Source organism: Netta rufina (genome assembly GCF_964035555.1).
Source record: "Netta rufina genome assembly, chromosome: Z".
Lineage (NCBI taxonomy): Eukaryota > Metazoa > Chordata > Aves > Anseriformes > Anatidae > Netta > Netta rufina.
In genome coordinates this window covers 71,703,389-71,729,263 of record NC_140126.1, presented here as the reverse complement: position 1 = coordinate 71,729,263, position 25,875 = coordinate 71,703,389, and the positions used below count along the sequence as shown (strand labels likewise).

At 42.3% G+C, this 25,875-nt stretch overlaps 1 protein-coding gene across 1 annotated transcript; it reads left to right on the top strand.

Moving 5' to 3' along the window:
* Positions 1 to 24,041, top strand: CKMT2 (creatine kinase, mitochondrial 2). Its single transcript, XM_084305682.1, has 11 exons — positions 1 to 56; positions 5,673 to 5,746; positions 9,627 to 9,799; positions 11,005 to 11,203; positions 12,401 to 12,496; positions 12,947 to 13,168; positions 15,545 to 15,630; positions 17,540 to 17,663; positions 20,428 to 20,562; positions 20,936 to 21,061; positions 23,807 to 24,041. Exons 3-11 carry the CDS (start codon positions 9,648 to 9,650, stop codon positions 23,924 to 23,926), a joined length of 1,260 nt encoding a protein of 419 aa, XP_084161808.1. The 5' UTR covers positions 1 to 56; positions 5,673 to 5,746; positions 9,627 to 9,647; the 3' UTR covers positions 23,927 to 24,041.
* Positions 24,042 to 25,875: the final 1,834 nt, after the last annotated feature.

Below are 25,875 nucleotides of genomic sequence, written 5' to 3'. Positions count from 1 at the left end.
TCCCATTACACTCGGCTTGCTGCAGGCAGCAGGACGTGCCTACCTTCAGCTTCAAGGTCAGTTTAACTAACTGTATTGCTTTTCTTGCCTCAAATGGTAGCATTGCAAATGTGAGGGTTGTTACAAATGAATTCAAAGCACCACAGGATGCAGTGTAATTTGGTTATAATTTATTGATTTGTGCAACTACTTGGTGCAGCAGAAAATGTGTCAGCCCACTGTGCAGCTGCTTCAGGTGTTGACCCTTAACTAACAGTTTAAATAAGGGAAAAATAAGTTCCTTTGCAGACGTGTCGACAGTTCAGAGAAAACATAAATTTGAGAAGTTATTTGTGAGTTAGGTTGTGGCTATCTGTGGAGATCAGGTTTTTATATTCAAAGCAGTGTCTGATTGGTGCAGAAATGCAAGCACTCCCAACACTGCTGATGGGCTTTGGTAGGAGAAATTGGAGGACTTGGAGACTAGGTGGGGTCTAAGGGACCAGACCTTCAGCTGGAACAAATCACAAAGTGTGTGGTTACTGAGGGGAAGTTGTCTGGCCAATAAGAGTCCCAGTCATTTGTGTACCTCCTCTATTCACAGTAATGAATTTATGTGTCTTTATTTTTCAAATTTATTTTCTTGAGATAAGTAGATTTCTATACTTGCTCACAGACACATGGAATTATGAGCAGAAAGAAACTTTTTTTTTTTTTTTTTTTAAATTTTTTATTGTAGAGAAGCTCTCTGCTGTGATTAGGCATGGTTATAATGATGCCTGCACTAACACTGCTTCTGCACTTTGGAGACTATCTTAAGCCCTGCTCAGTCAATACAGTTCGTGTGTTGCTTAACCCAAGCTATGTGAAGCTGTAAAAAACCACCAATACTGCTTTATGAGATTTAATGTTGTAATTTATATCTTACCCTCTGAACTTCTAGAGTGATACAGCCAACAAAGAGCAATGTAAGCTGTTTTCTGGGCATCTAAAAATGGTGCCTCATGCATTTAGACACTTGTGACATTTATTGCAGATGTTTCTAAGGTGTCCGCAACATCCATAGAAGGGCAGAGAAAAACTTTCCACTGGCGTCTACAGGCTTTAGCTCAAGCTCGGAATGACTTAAAGGAATTAGTTCTCAGAAATAACAGACCAGCCTCATTCATTACCTCTCTCTCTACCACGTGAATGTTCTGCTCACTACAGTGTTAGCATGACCTAAACAGCTTAGCAGTTTAAGACGAGCATATACGTTACCTGTGTTTATGAGCCGGTGTGAACTTTAGCTATGACTCTGCCATTTCTCTGGAATGTCACTCAGGGTCACATGGTGTGGCAACTAATGCCACCCATGACATGGTTCAAATATTTAATCTTGTTCTATTTCTGGAAATGTCACTGTTCAGTCTGTAACCCTTGCACCTTCTTTGCCTCCTTGGCTGAAAGCACACATGCTGCCTGGTGTGAAATTAGGGATAACCAATGCTCGTGTTCAGCCACGCTAATTCCCACCTGGGGAAATGTTGTTGGTGATGTCCTCTTACAAGCAGTTCAAAAAAGCAAAGGGTTAATAGCAAGTGTTTGTTTGTCTGTATTAGAAGTAGCAGTAAAGCTAACAATTTCCTTAAAGGGTAAAGAGGTGATTTGTGCATTCACCATAATTCACTCTCCTCCGATGTTTCCAGATATGGATGCAACAGCTTCACCTGTGTGCAGGTCACAAGATAACCATGTGCAATGTGACACTGCTGGGGTTGTCTGAGCACCATGGTAGCTGTCAATCAACCAAATGTGAAGAACGCTCCACAGCCTCTGGTCACAGCAGCAAGGGGAGTTTTGATATGTCATGGTTCCACAGAATTGTCATAAGTGTCAAAGATATTAAATATCATGTAGTGTTGGCTAGCAACCTGGCCTATAAAAAAACACATTTCTTCTGAAGAAGGACCTTCACCTTTAACAGAGGCCTTATTCTAGGTGTGTCGTGAAAAAAAAAGGATACTGGTTTTAAGACCATGAAATAGACACTGTCCAAATTTTTCTCATCTTGAGATTCACCCTTCGGCTACCAACAGCCCCGACACCTGAAATGACACTTGCAATCCTTTGGGCTATTTCTCATCCAGCACCAGAATCACAGTAGTGACTATTGCTAAGTCTTGCAGCCAGCTTTTTCTTCCATGTGGTGTGCATGGGAGGTGATACATATATTAAAATGCAGTTTTAAAAGCTGAAGAAAGTCCTGTCAGGACATTAATGTTCTGAAGGCTGGCTACAGGTAGCAGAGCAAATCCTTTGGGTGAGCAGAGAGGTAAAGGCTGTGTGTGACCTAGAGGATCTTGGCTTTTCAAGACCTTCCAACCTTTTGCTGATTCACTGGCCATCAGTATTGACAGCTCATAGAATATTGCTTTGGAAAAGGCAACTCCAGTTTGAATTCATTTGCCCTCGATGGTGCTGATGTGTAGAGATCAGGAGCAATGCTGCTCAGCTATGAAGAAAAGTTGGTTTTGGAGACACTTTGTGCTACATACATGCTGTATGGCACAGTGGCTGTTAATCTAAATCAATGTTGCATTTATTCCTCTCTCAATTAGTCACTTCTGAGCCACAAGCAGGCTTGTAAGAATTAAGGAAAACTGTTCACTCTAGGTGTGAACCTGTTGCATGGAAGATACAAAGCAAGTGCTTCTGAGCCAACTGCTTTTTATTGTTTTTATTTATTTATTTATTTTTAATTTTTTTTTATTTTTCTATAGAACAGCACTTTTGCATTCTCCAAGCAGTGCAAGTACAAATGACCTTGGAAGCAAAACTTCAGAGGACTTTTTACCAGTGACAAAGTCCACTCCCACAGCTACTGAACTGTGTGCCAGGCCCTGTCCTTGGGCCAAAGGCATACGTAACCATGGAGGGATACGAAAGACATCTCAAAAAGTTGTCATGGGGCAAAGCCAGTATCCAATGTATGCACAGAATGACGCAATAAGGGTAAAATGCGTACAACATCTCGTTCAAGCGTTTTGTAAAGCCGCAAGCTAGATTCAAATGCCACGAGCCATCAGTGTGTCTCACAGCACACTTTGCTGATAAGACCAAAAAGACACTTCCCTGCCCCTTACCCATAGGAAACCCAGATGCTGCTGAATACCAGCTGAAGCATGTACATCTTATGCTCCTCCTTCAGCAGTCAAAGGATGCCCAACCGTGGGCATGGCTGAAGGCCATGCTATCTGCAAAGGAAAGGAGGACAGATGTGCTGTGAGCACTGGGTGACAGTGACCATAAGGGTTGTACAGGCTGGTCCTTCCGACCATAGCAAGGAAAAGCAGGATGTAACTGGTCCTTGAACTGTACCAGTGCACCAAGACCAGCGACCCTGGCAAGCTACTCTCACAGCAGTTGGCAAGGTGAGCCCGACAGCAATGCCATGGGCAGTGAATGCAGGTGCACCTGCAGTTACAACACAGGCTGGCTTGGTGGTGCTCGTGAGGCCCAGAATGTATATAGGGCTCCAGATTCATCACAGACTTACACAGAGGCAGCTCAGTACAGGTGAATTCCCTGAATATTTCTAACACAACGTGGTGAAATCCCTGACTTCATCAAGTCAGTGAGGAAGAAGCTGTCTGACTCTTAATGCACCTACCCATTCTGTTGTGGAAGAACAGTTATTACTGTCCAAGAGCCATATGAATGGCAGAGACCTGAGATCTTGTGCTATGAATCCTAAAAATGTCTTTAAAATATATAAAATATCCTCAAACAAGCCAAAAAAGTGTTGTGTTCAATACCATAGAAATTAGACCTCATCTGGACAACTGAAGGAATGTTTGGAGAGTAAAAAACACAGTGCTAGCTTAGATCCATTTAATTCTGTCTCTTGTTACCAAAATAAAGTCCGAATTCACATGTAACTTGTGGTACATTGAAAGAATACAAAATTACTGCAACCTTGGTGCAGTTATAAATGAATTAGCAGAGAAATTATCTTTGAGGAGAAATCTGTAAATGATGATTGGGACCTATTCAAACATATTTTATTAGTACAGACAAAATCCCACGACAGCGGTGATTTTTTTTTTTTTTTTTTTTTTTTCTGTTTACTGAGAAGCGCTCCTGCTTATGGGGAAAGCAAAATTGTAAAAAAAAGGGAGGGGTAAAGACTTCGTTGGATGCAGTTCCTGCTGTTGCAGATGACTGCTTCACGCAGTCATGCTGGGCGTCATTCTGTGCCGACACCTGTCTCAGAAGTTGTTTCCTTGCTTCTCTGACCCCAGACCACACCTGCAGAGCACAAGAGTCAAAGGGAGATTCATAAATGTGAAAACATGGTACAGCAATGATGGAGAGACATCAAAAGAGAGATAGATAGTGACTTCTGTAGAGTTCCGTACTACACATAGAAAAAAATAATTAGGAGAAATCTCTACAAGAAGCTGATAAAACTTGTAGCAAAGGGCAGTGAAGAGGAACAAGTGCAGGCATGAAATAAGATATGAGTTGTATTTATTTTTAACTCGGGCTGATTAACTTTTGGAATGCCTTCATCTTCTCCAGCCTGTTGGACACTTTCCTGATGCAGGTGCCTTCCTTCCTGCACACCTCAGCAGCTTGGGAGACCTCTCAATTCTTTTTCAGGGGTTGGAACAAGGAATTGTTCTGACCTTGAAAAATGACCCTTTCCACTTCCCAGCTGTGCTTCTATGAAAGAATGGATCTCGTATCAGCAGCAGCACAAGGGAAGACTGTCAGTAAACAACACCTTCAGCAATGCCCCTGGCTCTGATAATTGCCATTCTCTGAATCCACAGAGGTGGTGATGGTGTAAATTCATTGTTAGTGCAGGCTGACATTTTCTGTGGGGGGAAAAAAAGCCAGCAACAAATGAATCTGTTCATGATGTGAAATCGTGCTGAGCTAATAATTTCGAAGAAAAATTCATTAGTTGGAGATCATTCTGTTCAGACGCTTTCAGAACGGACCTTTCTTGAAATTTTGCTTTGAAGCAATACATTATTTAGAAATCATGCAATATTAAAGGAGAAAAAAAATCTGAAACAAAACAAAATGTCTTTGTTTCCTGTCAAATAAAGCGTCTTGCTCATTGTGCCACCTCGTTATTAAAAAGCTCTTTGCCTTGATTGCTGCTTTTGCCCACCAAGTGTTTACATCAGTCTGTTTGTGCTGTTCTGACTGCCTGCGGAATACTCTCATAAAAAATAACACTTTATGTTATTATTATATATCATAACAATGTTATAGGTCGGTCCCGCAGCATTACACGCTTTTACATTCAGAACAATAGCCCTCCCTTGCGACAGGAGCTGCTTATTCAATTAGGAGTTTTTGACAGGCAGACTGTAGATCCCTGTAGCACTGATCTTTTCCTTCTCTCCCACATGAAACTCCAGCCTTCCCTTTGCATTCAGCAGCCACAAGCAGTGGTCCCTGCAACAGCAATGCCCTGCTGAGGAGCAGTCACCGTGCCTGAGGACATGACAGGGTCTGAAGGCTGGGGCCGACTGCTGCAGACACCGAGCTCCTGCCCACTGTGCTGCCAGCTCTGGGGAAGGAAGCATTAGGATGCAATGTGCTGGGCTTACATTGTACAAAGGGATGTGTGGATAACGTTGTTCTAAATTTAAATAACCTGTCTCAATCTGTTTGTTTTCTTTTTATCTTTTCAGGTAGTTACCCTACTGCAGTCTGTGGCAGCTCCAGTGTTGGAGGCTTTAAGAGCTCTTAGAGGAGCATTTGTCAGGTAATGTACAGCCTGCCTCAGGGAGGGAGAAGCCTTTTCCATGACACAACAGGGCAATAATGTCCTGGGGAACAGGGACACACAATAGACAACAACACAGCCAAGAAAACAGCCCGCAGACACACGCTCCTGTGCCTCACCTGGCTGTCTAAATACACACTGCACACAACTACTCTAGTTTAATCAGGTGTATGGGCCAGATTTGTCCCTTGAAGTGATGGAGGATTAGGAAGGTCACAAAAAATCCCATCTGGTGGAGACTCTGAGGTGTGCCTGGGGTTGCTGAAGTGATGGTGTCACCATCTGCAAGGGGATGCTGGCAGGGCTGCTGGTTTTCAGGGCAGGATTTTGACTGTCAGCCAACTCCTTGCAGTAGGGATGGTTTCTGTGAAACAGAACTGTAAATACATGGTGCTGTTATGAAAATACATCCTTTGTTTCTGAGACACTGAGGTATAGCACTAATAATTCTCCACGAATTAGTCATAAGCAAATATTTCCAGAGTGTGGGATGGAGACGATACACTGCAAAAAGGCACAAGCACCATCTGCTAAATACAGAGACATGAAAGCAGTACAAAAATCTTGACTGTGAACCTGATACTTGGTTGTGATTTGCAGTCAAACCATCTCCCACTGCATTTTTTCTTGCAGCTGTGGGAACCTTTTCTGCAAAATGAATGCACACATGGAGTGGAGCCCCTCTTAGAGAACGGCCCACTCTTGCCCCAGCCCCACACAGCACATCTCTTGTGCGTGCTGGTGCTGTGCACCCCGAGGACTTGGGTAGCTGAGGAGCTCACCATGTGCTCCACATGGGGAAAGGAAAATTAGACCACCCTGGGTGGTCTCTTGCCCTAGTTCTGTTCAAGGGAAATTCTCGCAATGAAAAATATACTGCAACTTCTGTCAGTCAGATGGCACCTTTCTCTGGAAGGAAGGTTGGATCAATGTTGTATATTGGAGGAATTGAGGAGACAGGATAACAAAATTCAGGTATAAAATATAAAATTATTTTTAAGAGATACAGGCCCTGAAAAAAAACCACCACTTAAACCCAAAACACATCCACATTTCTCATCTCACGTAGGTGAATTAAGTGCCAAGTAGACACTGCTTTACAACAAAAAACCATGCAAAGCAGGTCAGAAGGTCTGTCAGAAAAGATGGAGGTGCAGCATTTCAATTTTCCTTAGACAGGAGTGAAAAAGCCAAATTGCTGGGTTTGCAGCTAGTTAACCCAGATCTTCATGGAAATTACTGGAAATTAGAACACTTGTGTTCATTGAAAAGAAAGCCAAGTACTCTGAGGTGTTTAATTTAACCTCTGAAAGAATGTTAAAGAAATTATCCAAAGAACTGCATTTTTTAAAACCTTGACAAAACAACAGAAGCAGCTTATCCTGGGGGAAAGTTCCTGTCTCCTTGTAACTCTTCCTTGTCAATTTCCCAAAACAGACTTGTCAGAGTCCAGTTTTAAGAAAAAGTTTTCTTCAGTGACACAAAATGTAATTTGTGTCATTTATTTAAATAGGACATATGTCTTCCCCAGAAACACACAGTCACTTGCAAAACTAGCTGCATTCTGATACTGTGAAGAAAACACATCCATTCTTTTCCTCAGACTATCACAGAACATGCCATTTTCTCTGCTAGAATGAGAGATTCCCTGTACTTCCGACATAATCATAGAATCACAGATTCATGGAATGGTTTGTGCGGGAAGGGCTCTTAAAAATACCTAATTTGAACACCCCTGCCATGGGCAGGTTGCTCAAACCTGGTCTTAATCCCAAGGCCAAGGCCATAGCTGAACTCCAAACATGTTACTGGGAATAATGGATTAATCGGGCACACAGATTCCTATGAGGTATTTTAAGCCTGGGTAATCTTGCTGGCATTGCTGCCTGTCCCTGCGCCACTGCAGCAGGGCCTCTGATTTTAGCACCCATTACGTCCATTCCTATTTTAGGTCTTTGTGCAGGATGTGTGGTACAATAGCAAATGAGAGTCTCTCTTTATTTTGAAGGAGGAAAGGCCTCCGTTTCTTCAGATGCTGTGTCAGAAACAGCTACTTATAATGTACTTCTGCTAGTGACACCTTTTGTCTTAAAGAACTCAATTTATTTGGGTTTCTCCAGACAAATTTTCTGTTCTGAAACCTATCGGTATAGTTACCTGATAGGTACAGAGTATTTCTATAAATTCTCATAGTATTTCAAGTGTTAAAAATGACTATAGTGATCCAAAGCAGTGGACTGCACAGCCCAGTGGCCATAGGTGGATGCTCAGAGGAGAGCAGAGCCAAAGAATCATAGAAGAATAGAAAAGAATCACAGAATTATCAAGGTAGGAGAAGACCTCCGGGATCATCTATTTCTACTGTCCTCCTACCACAAATATTACCTACTAAACCATGTCCCTAAGCATCACATCCAAGCTTTACTTAAATTCCCCCATGGACGGTGACTCCAGCACCTCCCTGGGCAACCCGTTCCAATGCCTGACTGCTTTTTCTGAGAGGAAATGTCTCCTTGTTTCCAATCTAAACCTCCCGTGGCTCAACTTGAGGCCATTATCTGTGAGAAGAGGCTGACCCCCAGCTCTCCACAACTTCCTTTCACGTAGCTGCAGAGAGCAATGAGCTCTCCCCTGAGCTTCTTCTTCCCCAGACTAAACAACCCCAGTGCCCTCTGCTGCTCCTCACAGGACTCGTGCTCCAGGCCCTTCACCAGCTCCGTAGCCCTGCTCTGGACACGCTCCAGCACCTCGACATCCTTCTTGTACTGAGGGGCCCAAAACTGAACACAGCACTCGAGGTGCTCTTGAGGCACTCAGGTGTGGCCTCACCAGAGCAGAGTACAGGGGGACAATCACCTCCCTGGTCCTGCTAGCTGCACTATTCCTGATAGAAGACAGGATGCTCTTGGCCTTCTTGGCCACCTGAGCACACTGCTGGCTCATGTTCAGGCGAGAATTGACCAACACCCCCAGATCGTTTTCCTCTGCACAGCTTTCCAGCTGTTTTCACATCAGAGAATTTTGTTAGCCTGTTTCATTTTGTCTGCTCAGTGCCCAGTTAATCTCTGTTCCACATGCTTGCCCAGTTTCACGCTGAAACTATACACACTGTCTGTACCCACATCATCTTTCTTCTGACAAGGAATTTTATCAGTCTTTGGCCACTGGTGTAGAGAGCTACCTACATCTACCTCTTTTTTTTTTTTTTTTTTTTCCCCACTCCAGTTTGATTGAGCATATTCTTATATTGGAAAAGGCAATGAAGAGTTGGCTCCCATTTCCCATGCCTGTCAGAATTTTCAGGTCTCATGCATATTAAGCACCATTTCCTTTGGTGAGTTGGATGATCTCTAGCCTACTCCAACTTTATTCCTATGGAAGAAAAATCACAAAGTGCTTAGCAGGTCACGTTAGCCTGGAAAAGGCACAGGAGTTTGTGGTTTCTGTAGGTGATGGCACTGAAGGGAACCTTGCTACATCTCATCACATGTGACTATAGCACTCAGTACCTTGCTGTTCCTTTCTGGCCACTGAAAAGATGTCTCCAGCTTACGTGTTGTTGCTATGGAGCAAGCTAAAGGACTCAAGTATAGCCCTAAGTCATTAAAAAAAATAAAATATTCTTTTTTAGAGTTGTGTGCTCAATACAGTACTAAAAACCAACTGATTTCTACCTCTACCAAAAGTACATGTATAGGGAAACCATGAATGCTGACCATTTGTCTGCACACATTATTTCAGTGCAAACCTATAATAAAGATAAATTGCTTCCTCTATTGGGCTGCTGTTAAAAATGTTTTTCTGTCATTTGCACCATGTGAGGGCTTTTGGGCTGATCACAGGCTGCCTTCTCTTCCAGAGATCATCACCTCTGAGCGGGATGGCTGGCACTTTCTGTCGTCTCCTTGCTGGCCGTACAACTGCTGCACTCTTCGCAGCGGCTGGCACGGGGGTGCTCACCACCGGGTACCTCCTCAACCAGCAAAATTTGAAGGCTGCTGTTCAAGAGAAGCGGAAGCTTTTCCCTCCCAGGTGGGCGCTTTGGGCTAGGTGTCACGTTGGGCACCACGCAGGAGGAGTCCTCGTGCAGCCACCCGGTCTGTGTGTCCAAGGAACAGTGATGACCTGACAAACGGCACCCTTTGCTGGTCACCCCGGTTTTAGGTAGCACCAACAGTGGCTCTCAAGACCAGAAAGCAGGGGTGTGTGATAGTATCAACACCCAAAAAACCTCAAACAATGGCAAGCCTAAATAAGGCTTCAAGCTTTTGGCAAAGCACTAAATTAGTCCTTATTTTATCTCATCAGTTGTCGAATGCTTTGCAGCACCGACGGGACTGGCTGACTGTACAGACTCTACCATTGGGAACTGTGAACGTATTTTCACTATGCAAGTAACAAAGAAATCTCCTGTGTAACTACTGTACTTGAAATATTTCTAATTCTGTTACAAACTGGTTCCTTATTATTAGAAACTAACTACAGACCTTCTGTGTAGGTTGATGTTGCTGGCCATACTTGTGAGAAACAACGTGGATCAGGCGTTGGCAGACTGTAGTGAAAAACACCTTAGTTAAAATTCTTATAGAAATAATAATGTTGTGCATAAGGCAAATTGTTACAAGGTAGATGGGGTCTCACTCGATTGCAAAAATGTCTTCCTAAAGCATATTGTCATTTTCCCTGGCTGGAATATGATGCAGCTGCATGTAAGTAATAATAATGCCATTACAATGCCAGGTATTACGGATAAGTTAACTTCCGCACTGACATAGACCAGACAGCCCCACTCATGCCCATCACTGACAAGCTGCGAGAGCACCTTGGCTCAGAATTGCAAACCTTTCTTCAGCTACATTTACTTCCCTTCCTACTCAACAAAACAATGTTATAGCTTGTTTATTTCTGACTAGGAGTGTCTCAACAGAGACTTGATGGGATTCAATACACTTTCAAAGCTCACTGGGATTCACTTTCCTGGATGCCCCAGGTAGAAGAAGGATGCAATTGCCAGTGTGGTTGCCCATCCAAGCACAGTCTGGGGTATTTGGAGTGTCCTGAATGTTCCTCCCCTCCTAAAATTTGATGCAATGTATAAACTAAGAACTAATTATGCTTTTAAACCATGCTGTATGCTCCGTATCTCATGATCCCTTTAATACATCCGTAAGTTATCAAGGATCACTGTTTAAATTTTTGGTGTTAATTGCTTGTTTATTTGCTTTTTTTCTCTTCAGCGCCGACTATCCGGATCTTCGCAAACACAACAACTGCATGGCTGAGTGCCTCACTCCAGCCATTTATGCTAAGCTAAGGGACAAGATGACTCCCAATGGCTACACCCTGGACCAGTGCATCCAAACTGGGGTGGACAATCCTGGCCATCCTTTCATTAAAACTGTGGGCATGGTGGCAGGTGATGAAGAATCCTACGAGGTAAAATATTTTCATAACACTATCACATTTGTTTCTTTTTTTTTTTTAATGCTGTAGTTCCCAAGAGCTCATTAGATGAACTGGCAGGGTATGTGCTCCTGAGATAAATAGAATGCCAGAGAGTATATCTGTAGCATGCCATGTGCATAAAGACAGTGTTTTCCCTACTCTTCCACATTAGGAAATGTGCGGACATGAGGCATTGCTACAGGTACCCTCTCTATTGCAGTCAAAGCTAATAAAATGCAGCTGCTTGGGAGCAATACTCTACCTGCCTCTAGCAACTGCCCTCCTTCCTACTACTAAACTTAGTTTGTGGGAAAACTATGCAACCCTGAGACACACAAAATGAAGGTAATGTGGAAACTGCATTGTGGAACAGCTGAGGTAGAAATGAAATTAAAACATCTGGGAACTGCCAGACACCTTTAAGCTACAGCTATTGGATCATGACAAAAGCATAAAATAGACAGCATTAGGACAAATAGGGTTATTTAATTCCAAAATATTAAGAAGATAAGGGAAAAAGAAAATCCTTGTTTGAAAATTCTTTGTTTTTATTGAAGTCAATTGTCTCCTTCCTTCAGTCTACCGCACTATGTTACCTGTTATAATACAGTTTCTTAACAGCAGCCTAAATGCTGGGCTGCTGAGTCTGGGCTGGGACATCTGGCATTCTGGGTCATCAGCTCCTGTGGTTCAGTTTTCTCCTTTAGATGTGGTGACTGCCCTGAAAAACTTCCAGGGTTACTGCTCCAAGACTGAATGGAGGTGTGGTTGTGGCCACTGCTGATACACACGAGCCAAGGGGCTCTAATGAGGACCATGGTATCACTGCACGAGCAGGAGGCAAGCTGTCAAGAGACTCTGTGTGTTCTGGTTGGTAATGCATCCTGAAACCCAGTCTGGTTGCCACCATGTCCAGTGCCTGCCCGTGGCATCTAGAGTAGGCTTGTAACTTAACTAATGTGCAGTTGCACCTTCATTTTGCTGTGAGGATGAGCAACCACTGTAGAGCACTGTCTAGGTCGAAATGACCCTTTCCTTTCATATTTACCTTTGTCAGCATTTGCAAAGCCCCCTTTTTGCCTGTCACCCAGGGTCCCATGTCAGGGGGGTTCTCCTGTGTCTGAGGCTGGCGCGTTTAACTGTTTCTGTGATGCTGCAGACTCATTCTAAATTCTTTTGGCTCCACAGGTGTTTGCTGAGATTTTTGACCCTGTCATTAAAGCGAGACATAATGGCTATGATCCACGCACAATGAAGCATCACACTGACCTGGATGCATCCAAGGTAGAACTGAAATAAAATGATGAGGAAATAAAGGTTTAGGACTGCTTCTTACAATTACAGTAGTGTATGTTGTAGTTCTTATTTGATGCCTAATGTTTCCTTCATTGTTCCACTGCTCTGTGATTCAGCATCTTTTTGGGGTTTCCCCTTTCAAAAGATCTTCCATACCTGGCCTCCTGGCCCCTCCATGGTGGGGCCATAAAGGACCAGCTGGTTACTCCACCACATCCTTTCAGCCAAAGAAACTAATCGTTCATAAAACATCCTCCTAGTGTCTGAAGCGTTGAGGGGCTCGTGGTACCCTGAGTATTAGTGATATCATGGGAAAGTTGAGATCCTCGGGCAGAAAAATGTCCCTCTTTCTGTAGAATGGCATTTTTCCTTCAGTGGTGGAGTACAAAATGAGGCACTGTGTGTGAATTAAAAAGTAAAATAAATTTTTTTCCTCAGATCACCCATGGTCAGTTTGATGAGCGCTACGTCCTCTCATCACGTGTGCGCACTGGACGTAGCATCCGTGGCCTCAGCCTTCCTCCTGCCTGCACCAGAGCAGAGAGGAGAGAGGTGGAAAATGTTGTGGTCACCGCCCTCGCTGGGCTGAAAGGAGACCTTTCTGGAAAGTACTACAGCTTGACCAACATGTCCGAGAGGGATCAGCAGCAGCTTATTGATGTAAGTATAGCTCTGGTACTGACACCGTCTTCTCTTACCCTCGTTTATTTTTATCCTTCACTTTCCTTTGGGGTATATAGTTTCCTGTGTAGCTAAGGACAATAATCACAGTGTTAACTCAGTAATTAATGGCCCAGCAATATTGTTAACGTAATGGTAAATTTTCCAGCATTTGTGTTTTGGCAAAAATACATACTATCCAGGTCCAACATGTGGAATTCCAGGTATTCCAGATAGCAAGCTCTGTGTCAAATCAAATATGCATGGCTACTTCCACCTTTTTATGGACAAAAAATGAGTAAATTCTGGAGTTTTTATTGGTCGTTTCCTTGAGCAAAGATTGATATTTTCCATATTAATAACCATACTAACTAAAAATGTTATCTACTACTAGATGAACATTGCATATTATCTGTAGTCTAGACTGCTGGAGGGAGTACTTTTGGTTATAATTTCTTTATGTCAAAACTACATAAATTCTAATTTCCCCAGAATGCTGGTAGTCAACTGCACCCCACTGACCTTTTCCCAGTCCTGGAACTGTGTTCAAGGACCTAAAGGATCAGGTCCATAACAATAGTTTTGTCATGCAGATGGAAAAACAAGGATTTTCACCATGGATTTTGTCTCAGCATGTCATTGTTTAGTTACTGCAGAGAGTAGTTTGAGATAAACAAGGTGTCCAAAGTGCTTACCTGGCGAAAATGGGCAACAGGAAACTATCCTGAAAATCCATAACAATGATTCATGTTTGGACTGTAGAAACTACAAAAATCTAAAAGACTGTTTTTGTTTGCTTGTTTTTTAAAAAAGAACACTGAATGTCCATTTTAAAATATTCAAAAGAAGGGTTGTACCCTGGTAACTATATTCACAACACAGTAATTCATAACATCAACCAAAAGGCAGTTGATGAAGTAACATAACTATTTAAAACCATGCAACTAGGTGTTACGACATGAATTAACCAGGAGTTAAGAACGGATGTAAGGTCAATAACTTTTTTAATTGAGTGTCCTTGTTATTACATCTATGGACAAAATGTTGGTTATCATTTTAGATTACCAATGTATATTTATAAAATTCAGGGCACTGAGTGTTGTAACCCCAGATTCCATCATTTACTCATACCATTGCTTGCTCCATTCAGTGTTTTAGGACTTCAGAACTCCAAGGTTTCTTAGGGCTTGCTGCCAGCCTTTAACAGGCACTGTTCAATCTCTGTAGGATCAAATCAGTGACAGCTGAAAGGTAGGTACTCAGCACTGAAGGACATCAGCATATTGCAGATTGGGCCCTTATGCACATAATGGAAAGTAATGGTGCTCAGCTTTTTCTTGCAAAAGGAGGAATTTTCCTCCCAAACAAAAGGACACAGTAGAGCAAACCAATGAAAGTAATTTTGTGTCCCTGTGGTGAGCAAAGAGAACCCTATGTCTTTTTTTCCTGCATGGCTGGGGTTCTGGCTGCATCATGCCCATCACATGGTATTCAGAGATGAAAGTCTTAAATACTCCACTGATGAAGAAAAGAAAGTAAGGAAAAGTAAAGCTTATCAGCTTCTCCACCATGTCATATTTATTCAGGATAGCTTGTCTCACTGTTCTTAATTAAAGTCTAGGGGAAGAAGAAGAAAAAATATTAACAGTATTTGATATGGCAGTGTTTGAGGAATTAAGAACTAATAATTTTTCAGCAAATGAAAATCTTGCTTTGAAAAAAAAAAAAAGAAATATTGCTCAGTTAAAAAAGCAAAGCTAAATGATTTGAAATGTGGCAAGTCGGTGGCACACCAATTATTAACATTTATTAACTCAGAAATGGCATCACTGCTGAGGAGTGGAACAAATCCATGATGCCAAAGGGCAAGCCCAGCATGGGCATAATTCCTACCCCGACTTCCTGCTCTGAATACAGTGCTAAACCCTTGTGCTGCAGAGATCTCACTGCAGACCTAGCACTGGGTATTCTGCAGCCTTTAAAGACTGTTGCCTTCTCCTACAATGAAATTCATCTGTATGCAGAGAGCATCTCTGGTTCCAGCCACCCATCCTTGCAGAGTTTTCTCTGCCATTTGTGTGTGTTAGGTCCCACCTCCCACTCCTCCCTGCGCTTGAAAAGTGTTTTCTGGCAAAACACTGTCAGATTACCAATGCCAGTGAGAACCTGCAAGATTCAGGCAAATTGCTGGGTAATGTGCTTTTAGTTTCCAGAAGGAACCAGGTTCACAGAATGCACTATGTGATTTACTTGTACATTGATTGCTTTCATGCAAAATGCATTGAGACAGCGTGATACTGAATAAACTTCAATAATTTTATTTTATTTTTATTTTTTTCTCTTTCTCTTTCTCTTTGGCCCCATTTTGGTGTGCAGGATCATTTTCTCTTTGACAAGCCAGTGTCTCCTTTGCTAACATGTGCTGGGATGGCTCGTGACTGGCCAGATGCCAGAGGAATCTGGTATGTTGTGTGGCATGCAGAAGTGTGTGTTGCATTTTAAAGATTGTATTACTAGTCTCCTTGCTTGTCCTAACGTTGCAGTCACTTTGTCCTGATACTCACAGCACTCTCAGTTTGCTTTTAAAAGATGGTAATACAGCTGCAGGACCCTGTATCACAGACTCCTGTCCCCCCTCCTTGCTCCCCAACCTAAAAAAGTAACTCCCTCCAAATAAACTGGACAAAGATAAGATACAGCAGAAGGTGAATTTCCCATTTTATTCTAGGTCTGTTTTCTTCTATCACAACACACTTGATGTATTTTGTGCCCAAACAGAATATATTCTAGGGAGACAATGGGAAGAATAGACCCCAAATCTGTGCACACTAGAAGATAATAGTGGGAGCCTGGGCAGTGTATTACATCTACATCCATCCTAGTATATATAGAGAGAATACTGGATGTTTTAATTTTGAAAAATTAGGCAAAAAGGACTCACCTCCTTGTTCTAGGCAGGTTCGGGGTCTTTCAAAGAGGTTTGATCTTTATGTGGTGAAAAAAAAATCTGTTCTCCAAGCAAAACTGGCTGGTGTTCAGAAGCACATCCAGTGTTACTGTAACAAGCTAAAGCTGCTTTCTGTTGGGGAGCAGGCACTATGAAACCTGACCACCCATGAAACCTGATGACCTGCGGGAAATCACAAGGATTTTTTATTTCAAGGAACTTCATCTTGGTTTCCTGGTCTCCATTTATATCTGAGGAAGAGGTTTGCTCTAGGAAAATGATAAATTTGAGGTAGTTTCTACAAACAAAAAGAAAAAATACCAACAATGTAGATACTACCCAGTGATCTGAATACAACAGACCTGTGATTGGAAAGTATTTCAGTGAGCCAAATTGGGAAACACACCCTTCTTCTGCAAGAAACTGTTGTCTAGAGGCATTCATAATCTGGCATTTGTTTTTCTTAGAAAGCCTGGGATCCTGTCCTTGTTTTGGGCTGCAGGAATATTCCCCCCAAGCTCTGCAGCAGTGAAGGCATGGTTGAAAGCCACCCACCCCACAGCAATGGGAAGAGGTCACTAATTAAAGGGGAGCTGTGTAAGGCCGACATCAGCCTCTTTAAAAAAGCCTACCCTAAGTATTAGTATGTGACTGAAAATTAAGTTGCTGGGCCTCGGGTGACTGTAATGTCAGGGCACAGGATGTTCACACCTGATCAGCTTTATGTTGGCAGAAGACAAGCTCATAGTCAGGCCTAGTGAACCTCATCTTCCAAATTTCATGTGTTTCAACCTTGCTGATATTCCGGTATTTGTACAAATGAGTTTGATCATACCAATCAGCTCATACCTGCTGCAAGAGATGCAGTAGTGAAAGACAGAGAAAGTAGAGGAAAGTGAGGAAAAGTCACCTCAGGTTTGACCCTGCACTTCACAAACCTAGACACAAGGGATCTGTTTGAAGCATGAGTGGGTAACTTCAGGCATCTGTAGCTTGACTGACAAGCCAGCATCTGCAATGCAGTGTCCGCATGTCCAACATGTATCTTGACTGACGCAGCCATCCAGTGCAACCAAGAGACACAGTGGGCTCTGGGATTTGATTCAGAGAACACAACAAAGTGAGTACATAGTGCTATGCCCCCAGCAGCATGTAAATGTCAGGGTTTTTTCCTAGCTGTGCAGTTTTCTATGATTGAAAAGAAAATGTCCCCACTGATGGCAGATGCAGGGCTGGTCTTCTCCCCTTGCTGCACTCGAGCTGGAGTGCACACATTCCTCCTGGCTCATCCCTAACTCTTCATAACAATGTCATGTTGCTGCAGTTAGCCACCCCACAGTCTCAAAAGTCTGTGATAAAGCTGAGGATAGTGAGAATTATTTTTCAGTCTCATACTTTAAAGACACTTCTCTCCTTTCAACCAGGCATAACAATGACAAGACATTTCTCATCTGGATTAATGAAGAGGACCACACCAGGGTGATCTCCATGGAGAAGGGTGGCAACATGAAACGGGTGTTTGAAAGATTTTGCCGTGGCTTAAAAGAGGTAGTAACTCAATTAGTTTGTTTTTCCTGCCTGTGTGTTGTGGGGCTGTTGTCAGCACCGCTTACCGTGGTTCACACTAATCTGGCATCTCCAGGAGCAACAAAATGAAGTAACACCAGTCCAAACAGCAACCCACACTAGTGCAGCTAAAGAAAGATGCAAAGGCAAATTGCTAGCTGAGCTGTAGGGAATAAATATATGAATAGAATAGAATAGAATAGAATAGAATAGAATAGAATAGAATAGAATAGAATAGAATAGAATAGAAAAATAAAATTGAATAATAAAATGTATTTGTAGCTTTTGTATTACAGTCTCCGGCATGGGCTGGCTAAAGAAATATCCCTTCTTCACCACTTTGTGCCTGCAAGCTGTGGGAAATAATAAATTAAGCATTTTAAGATACAAAACCCTGTAGCCATAGCTCCTATATTTCATTCTGGTCTAGCTATTCCTAAAGACCAAAACAGCCTTTGTGGGTGGCATGTGGGCTACAGCAGTTTTGTCCAGACAGTCCAGGTGTGGCTGCAAGATGGCCATGTTACTTAGCCCCGTGTATTGCCCTGGCATAGGAAAAAAAAATATTTTAGCAGAGAAGGATTATTTTACTTTGCCCCACATGCAGTATAGCAAAAAAGGTGCAGTGGGACAGGTGACATGGCAGAAAGCTCTTCTCCACCGTCCCTGTCCATATAATTCCTGGATGGATGGCCATAGCATACAAAGCCCTATTGGTTAAGCTATGTAAGGTTGAAATTGGCTGAAAATTGTCTCCAAGACTGTAAGAATAATGTTCTATAAAACAATTATTTCTCCCCATTGGGGTCGCTAGTACACTCACTTCATCTGAACTGTGGAGGAACAGCATTTGTCTCCATCACACTGCTGTTGTTCCTGGGCATGGAGATACATTTTGGGCCAGCCTTGAACAGCTTCTTTCACTTCTCTCACCTTTGCAAAGCAGCTTCTCTGGCCTTCCAGAGGCACCCCTGCCTCAGAAAATTTCCTGCACCTGTACAGCTGATACAGCTGTGCATCCTTTCTGTACCATTCACAGACCCCAGCACAGGCATCCTTGGGAAAGCTGGAGTGTGTAGTGAATTTGGGAATCTGGCAAAATGAAGCCACCTAATGGATGCTTCTTCGGCACTGGGGTGGTTCACCAAGATCTGTTAGGTTGCCAAGGCATATTCGTGAGACTGAACAGTCTACAGGGGGGTGACATGGCTTGGTGACATGGCTTGTGGATGCTGCTGCCAGCTTTGCATCTGCTACTATGCTTAGTTCAGATTGAACAGAAGTTTCTCATGGACCTGGCCAAAAGAAGTGGTCAGACAGTGATCAGAGCAGGTGTCTGAGGCAGCAGATGTGGTCTGTTCCTTACCCCCAACTCTGGTGTCTGCACACAATACACAATTGATAAAATAGAAGGTTTAGCTTGGAAAAGACCTCCATGATCATCAAGTCCAACATCCTACATCTCATGCAGAACACAGCATCTTCCATCTGTACTCTTGTCCACCACTGATCCACAGCTACATGCATAATTGCATTCATGACAGAAGGCTTCTTACTGAATCAAGACCATTCCCATTAAAATATTACTTAAAAAAAAGTCTACATACAGTCTCATTTGTTTTTAAGACCCTGAGATCCAGAAAGGTGGGTCTATAACCAGAAAATCAAGCTAAAACCTCTGAAAACCTCTGAGGATGAAGGAATTGACCAGCATCCTTCTGCAGAACAGAATTACCCTCCTACACTGTGGAGTTCTCATAAACATGAGCTGGTGTACATATATAATTCTCCTCTGGAAGAGGAGAACTGAACTGAGATTGTTTGGGGATTGCAGATTTCAGCCCAGGAGGTTTAGCTGAGTGGATAGAGTTGACCTACTTAAAGGTTGTTGAACCCATGTGATTTTTCTGAGGATAATTATTTCAGTCTACTTTCTGATCTGGTTGATCTACTAACAAAAAGCATTATATGTAAGCTGTGTAGTCTTATAATGGAAGTATGGCTGTTAAATTTAGGCATCTTGAAATCAAGAGTCCTCCCCCTAAGAATAATGGCATCACCATGAAAATGATGTAAAACTCACCTTTAGTTGCTTTATTTTATTTTATTTTATTTTATTTTATTTTATTTTATTTTATTTTATTTTATTTTATTTTATTTTATTTTATTTTATTTTATTTTATTTTATTTTATTTTATTTTATTATTTTATTTTATTTTATTTTATTTTATTTTATTTTATTTTATTTTATTTTATTTCATTTCATTTCATTTCATTTCATTTCATTTCATTTCATTTATTTTATTTTTTTCTGTTTTGTAGCGCTTGAGGCTTTGTGGCTTGTGCTCTGCAACCTTGCTCCAAAAATGTGGAGGTTAGAAATGCATCACAGAAGCCATAGTGCCATCTTGAATGTATGACTGCAAGGGCTGTACCAAACCACCATAACAGGGAGTTTTGTAATACAGTGACAAAGAGTCCACGAGCTACTGATAGTGAGAAAATGATGAATAAATCCTTGCAATATCCAGTAGGGGCCTTGGTGCCTGGTGAATGCAAAAGTTCACACCAGAGACAAACCAGACTGTACTCAGGTGTGTATTTATGCAGTTCCCTTGGCATCAGTGGAGTTCATCATCAATGCAGGCACAGGGTGAGAAGAGTCTGAGCTATAAGCAAGTGTCTTGAAATGAGACATGTATACAACTCTATCTTTTCACTTTCTTTTTTTTTTTTGCCTTCACAGGTTGAAAGATTAATTAAAGAGAGGGGCTGGGAGTTCATGTGGAATGAACGCCTCGGGTATGTTCTGACTTGTCCTTCCAACCTGGGAACTGGTTTACGCGCTGGAGTCCATGTTAAGCTTCCCAAGCTTAGCAAGGTACGTACATTGTGTATAAGGCCAGTGACATAAGTCAGCTCCTCTGATTTATAGAGGAACAAATTATTTGTAAAGGAACAAATGAAAAACAACAGCTCACAGAGACTGCACATCATCATCATGTGTAACAAGGTCCCAGGGATAATGCAGGACTAATTAAGTGACCTTTTATTCTGCAAATTATTGTATTTGTTATGGAAATTAATCTACTCATCAGACAGCCACCACGACAGGCTGTAATCCAAGGACTGAGAAAACTACCCACCTCTGCCAGTACTTCTGGAGATGCTATTATGTCACAGATACTATTACAAGGATTCAGCTCATTACACAGGTTAAAAGGCTGTAAAAACAAGCCTGTTTATTCTTTTAGGATCCTAGGTTTCCAAAAATCCTGGAGAACCTGAGGCTGCAAAAGCGTGGCACTGGTGGAGTGGACACAGCAGCTGTAGCAGATGTGTACGATATCTCCAACCTGGACCGCATGGGTCGCTCAGAGGTAACCTTTTAATATATATATATATGTATTTTTTTTTTTTTTTAACACAGATTTGTACTGTTATGAGCCAGTCTCCCTCCATCTGGGTTCACTCTGGCCTTAGAGTCACCATCAGCCTCAGTGGAGCTATGGCAATTTCCATTTCCTGGCCCATTGGAAATGCTTACACAGCAAAAAATTACAAACACGCATTATGTGCTTGCCAAACATTCTTGTTACGGCAATGCAAGGGGCAGGGAGGGAAAAGCCCTAACCACGCTCCAGTAATGTGAACTACTGCAAAATGTCAGGGAAAGAAGTAGGGATTGTGTCCTAACCCACCCAGAGAATTTGGCACTGACAGCAAGACTGGGTCAATGTGTTGTTTTACTTTCAGCATTCAGTCCTGTGCATTCGTCACAGTACGAGAACAGGATGAGTTCAGTCCTTTCACTCCAGAATAATGGAGAAATTTTGGTACCTTCCCATGTGTTGCACTGAGCAGAGGACACAAGAGAGCTGTGTTTTGATAAGGGCAAGGATTTAATTGTCAGCTCTGAGTTCTCCCTGTTTGGCTGTAGGCCGTGATGAGATGGATTCATCTCTGGCACTTCTTTTGAAGTTATTTCAGTTTGAATGTGTATTTGTTGAGCCAGAAATTGGAAATGGCCATACAGCCCAGTGGTGAAGCTGCTCTCCAGGGAGACTAAGGTCCCAAACCTCATTTCAGTTTCACAGTTGAGTATTTTACAAAGAAGAAAAGGACCTTAGAGCAATTTTGCTGGAGGATGGGGAAGAAACAACAGTGGCTGAGTTACAGCCTCATTCCACTAGCTCTTCCTGAGCCAAATCCTTATTCCAGGTAATAGGCTGTAAGCCATGTCACACATCTACAGCTTCACAGATGCATTCACCCTTTGCTGCATCAAGAACAATGATATAAAAATTAACCTTCCAAGGCCCTGTAAGTCCAGTGATTTGAGCTCTCTTTCAGTAGATAGAAGACAGAGGTTCAAATCTTCTGCCAAACCTGTATTTCGTCTCCTAGGTTAGCGCTGCAGTGCCTCAGATGTGCCCAACTGGGCAAGCCCTAGTGGGACAGGTACCTCCTGAAGACCCTTTCTCCATGAACAACACCAAGCACAACCTGGGCTTAGTAGCCAACCTGCTCGTACATGTCAGGATTTGAAGTGCTGCCTGCTCACCCTTCTAAATTACCTCGGGGGCTTTGCTGCAAGTTACAGCTCCATTGCAAAGAATGGTGTGTGGTCCAGGTGTGTTTTCCCAGACGAGCACAGCACTGAGAGGCTTTGAGAGTCTATATATGGATGCCATTTAGCACTGTTGTTGCAGCGCAACACCTGCATTCAGCCTGATACTTGGTAGGCATTCATAACACAAATACAATCCTGGCATAGTGCACTTGGATTGCACCTGATTTCAAACAGTCAGCCGGCTGGCTTCCCCTTCTTGCTTGCCTTGCATTTTCAAAGGGACAGAGCCAGGCCAGGTTTTCTATGCTTTCTTACTTAACGCATGTCCATAGATGTCTTCACAGTCAAGGGGTGTTAGGACAGGGCTTTGGAAACTTTAGGTTTCTGAGTTTGATGTAGGCAGCTGTTGACCCAGACATTTTCACATACAGAAGTGAAAAGCTATTAATCTCCATTGTTTTGAAAAACAGTATGCAGCAAATACATTTATTAATAACTGAAACACCACGATGTATGCTTTATACTAAAATAATGCTAACAATACAAAAGGATTACAAACCATAATTAATTAATGAGTTCTACTGTATAAACCCTCTATAAATTGTTCCTTATATGAAGACATCCACTGAAGTCAGTGATGCCTGGCTGAAGTCAGTATGGCAAATATTCAGAGAACTAAGCCAACAGAATTGATACTATCCATACCTTGAAGATTTTGAAATCTAAATAAGACAAGCCAAACTCAAGAGGATAGAAGTGTTTTATTAGAAGACATATTTTTTCAGTTTATAATAAAATAAATTCTATTATGTGGTAAATGTGATTGCAGAATTGAATTATGTTCCCAAAGGTGTAAGATAAAATTATTTGTATTTTTGTTTTGTTTCAGTTACTGGTCAATGCAAACATAATATGAAATTCCTGTTCTCCTGGAGGCTGCAAATTCAGGCCTCTGATTTCCCAACACAGCTGGTCTATAACAAACAATAAACTTCTAAGCCACTGAAATGTTTCATAGTAAAAACAAATCCCTTGAAAATCAGTGACTGTTACAATAAAGAGACAATGGGATTTAGTCTTTGATCCCAGTTTTAACAAACCAGTCATTAAAGGTTGCTAATGAACCATCTAATGAAAATTAAGAAAAAATCAGTGCTGTAGCTTACTGGCTACTGTGACACTGACAGTGCCACAGGGCTTGCAGCCCACAATTGTCACTGCCTGTGGAGAAAGTTTGATGGGAGCAAGGAATCTTGTACTCTTCAGCAATCTTGAAAAAGGTAACAAAAGCACCAATACACTCTGACATACGGAATTGCAAATTTTGGTGCTGCTCTGGGCCTGTAGATAATCCTCCTACCCCCCTCCCGAGTTTTCAGACATCAGCTGAAAACAAAGGAGTGGTAGATAAAGTAGAGCCAGTGAAGGTTTAGGATGATGGCCTCTCCCTCTGAAGTGTGGGTTCTGGGCCTTTCTCTATTAACAGCATTATCTAAGGCTTTTATTTCCTTCCCCTCCCCCTCCCCCCCCCTTTTTTTTTTTCTCATCATAGGTGGAACTAGTCCAGATTGTCATTGATGGGGTCAATTATCTTGTTGACTGTGAGAAGAAACTGGAAAGAGGCCAGGACATCAAAGTGCCACCACCATTGCCACAGTTTGGCAGGAAGTGATCTGGCTGATGATGACTGGTAATTGACGGTAGATTTGGCTGTCCTTCTGACAGTCACACACTTCAGTATACCTCTGTATACATGTTCTGTGTAATAAACACTACCTGATACCTAATGTCTCTTCAGATGTCTGGTTGCACCAGCAGAATTTAGTTTTCATGCAGCTTTAGTAGGACACATCCAATATAGCCAACTTGGTGGTACACTCTTCTGTGTGGACTGCTTCCCCTTCTTTTCCTGGTTGGTGATAAGAAAAGTTCTACCCGAACAATGCAAAAACCACAAATCCTTAATTTGAGCCTGCATTTGCACTTATGACTGTATTTTTGAAATCTTGCATAATTACTTGATTTTCATTTGCAGACACACTTCTCCCCAGTGTCTGTCCAGGCAGCCAAAATCTGCCAGTCTGAAGAGCAGGTGCTGTGAAGCACTCATTTTTTCAGCTTTTTGCACCACAGAGCTCAATGCAGCAGGCAGCCACGTGTTGCTTCAGTCTCTGAAGCTGTGACCTGTCATTAGGAGCTCACTGCTGTCTCTGCTTGGGACCTGTCTTTTCTCTGTCTGGGACTAGTCTGCAGACAAACTTCTTGACCATGTCATCCCAAACCCTCAGCCTTTCTCAGTCCTGGAGAATTCGTCGGATCACTTCTCAGTTTAACCTCAGCCAGTACTTCTGGCCTGTGGCCATGGGTTGCAGTAAGCTGGCTCAAAAAACCAAAAACAAAACAAACAACAACAACAACAACAACAACAACAAAAAAACACCAGGCAAAAAAAAAAAAAATTGCTGATAATAAGCATCCAACACAAGCCTGCCAAGCATGGCCTGTTCTAGTCTTCTGCTGTAGCTTTCAGGTCCCAGGTAATGGGGACCAGGCTCCAGCTAAACATCACTGATTAAAATGCCTTAGGATGTACTGCCACCCAGAGTAAGATCCTCTCTGTGCTCACCACTATTTCATTTTGAGAGCAGCTTGGTGAAAAGGACAAATAGCAAACCATTTCTATGCTTTTGTATGTATACAAATAGCATACAACGTCAACCTGCAGTAAAGCCCCTAAATTTTTTCATTGAGTCATGTCTGAAAAACTGAGACTGGAAAAGTAGGCCATAACCACTAAACTTTAAAAAGTGCAACTGGAAATTAATGGAGAACTAAAAGTTGACTTAGCAGTTCTTGGAAATCAACGTCATGGTGCACCTTTGCTTCTTGCTCAGGAGATCTTCTGCAAAAAACAGAGGTTGGGGCTTCTAAATGATTGATGTTTCTTCCTCATCTACACTACATGTATTCCCTAATGTTTTGCTATCATCTTTCTAAACATTGGTTAACAACAGCAAGTAATTCAGGGGAGGGGAAAGAGACTCCTATGGACTTCATATGGAAGGCAAACAGGTAAAACCGGAACAACTTCAGTGTTAGCTGTCCAAAACACTCGGATCAACACAAAATTCGACTGTGGGCCAAATGTGCTCACATTATATAGCCTCTACATTCCTTCCTGACTTGCAAATTGCTGATAGGCAGTGGCAGGAAATCCAGCTGGCAGCTATTTACTAGCAGCATTCCTGAGGGGTTGATACTGGAGATAATGGTACAGTTTTAATACCTTCAATAACAACCCGGATGATGGGGTGCATTAAACAGTCAGTGAGCCTGCTGCTGGTGCTAAATGAGAAGGAGCAGCTTGTATACTGGAACAGGCTGCTCTTTCAGAGGGAATTTGATTGTAGAAAATGGGCCGACAGAAATCTCATGAAGTTCAACACAGGCAATTGCGAAGTCCTGCACCTCAGACAGAATAACTCCATGCAACAGCACAAGCTGGAGCACAGCTGGGTGGAAAGCAGCTTTGCAAGGAATTAGGGTCCTGTGGACAGCAAATCAAGTATGCCAGCAGTATGCCCATACTGGGCTGTGTTACATGAGTGTAGGCAGGTTGAG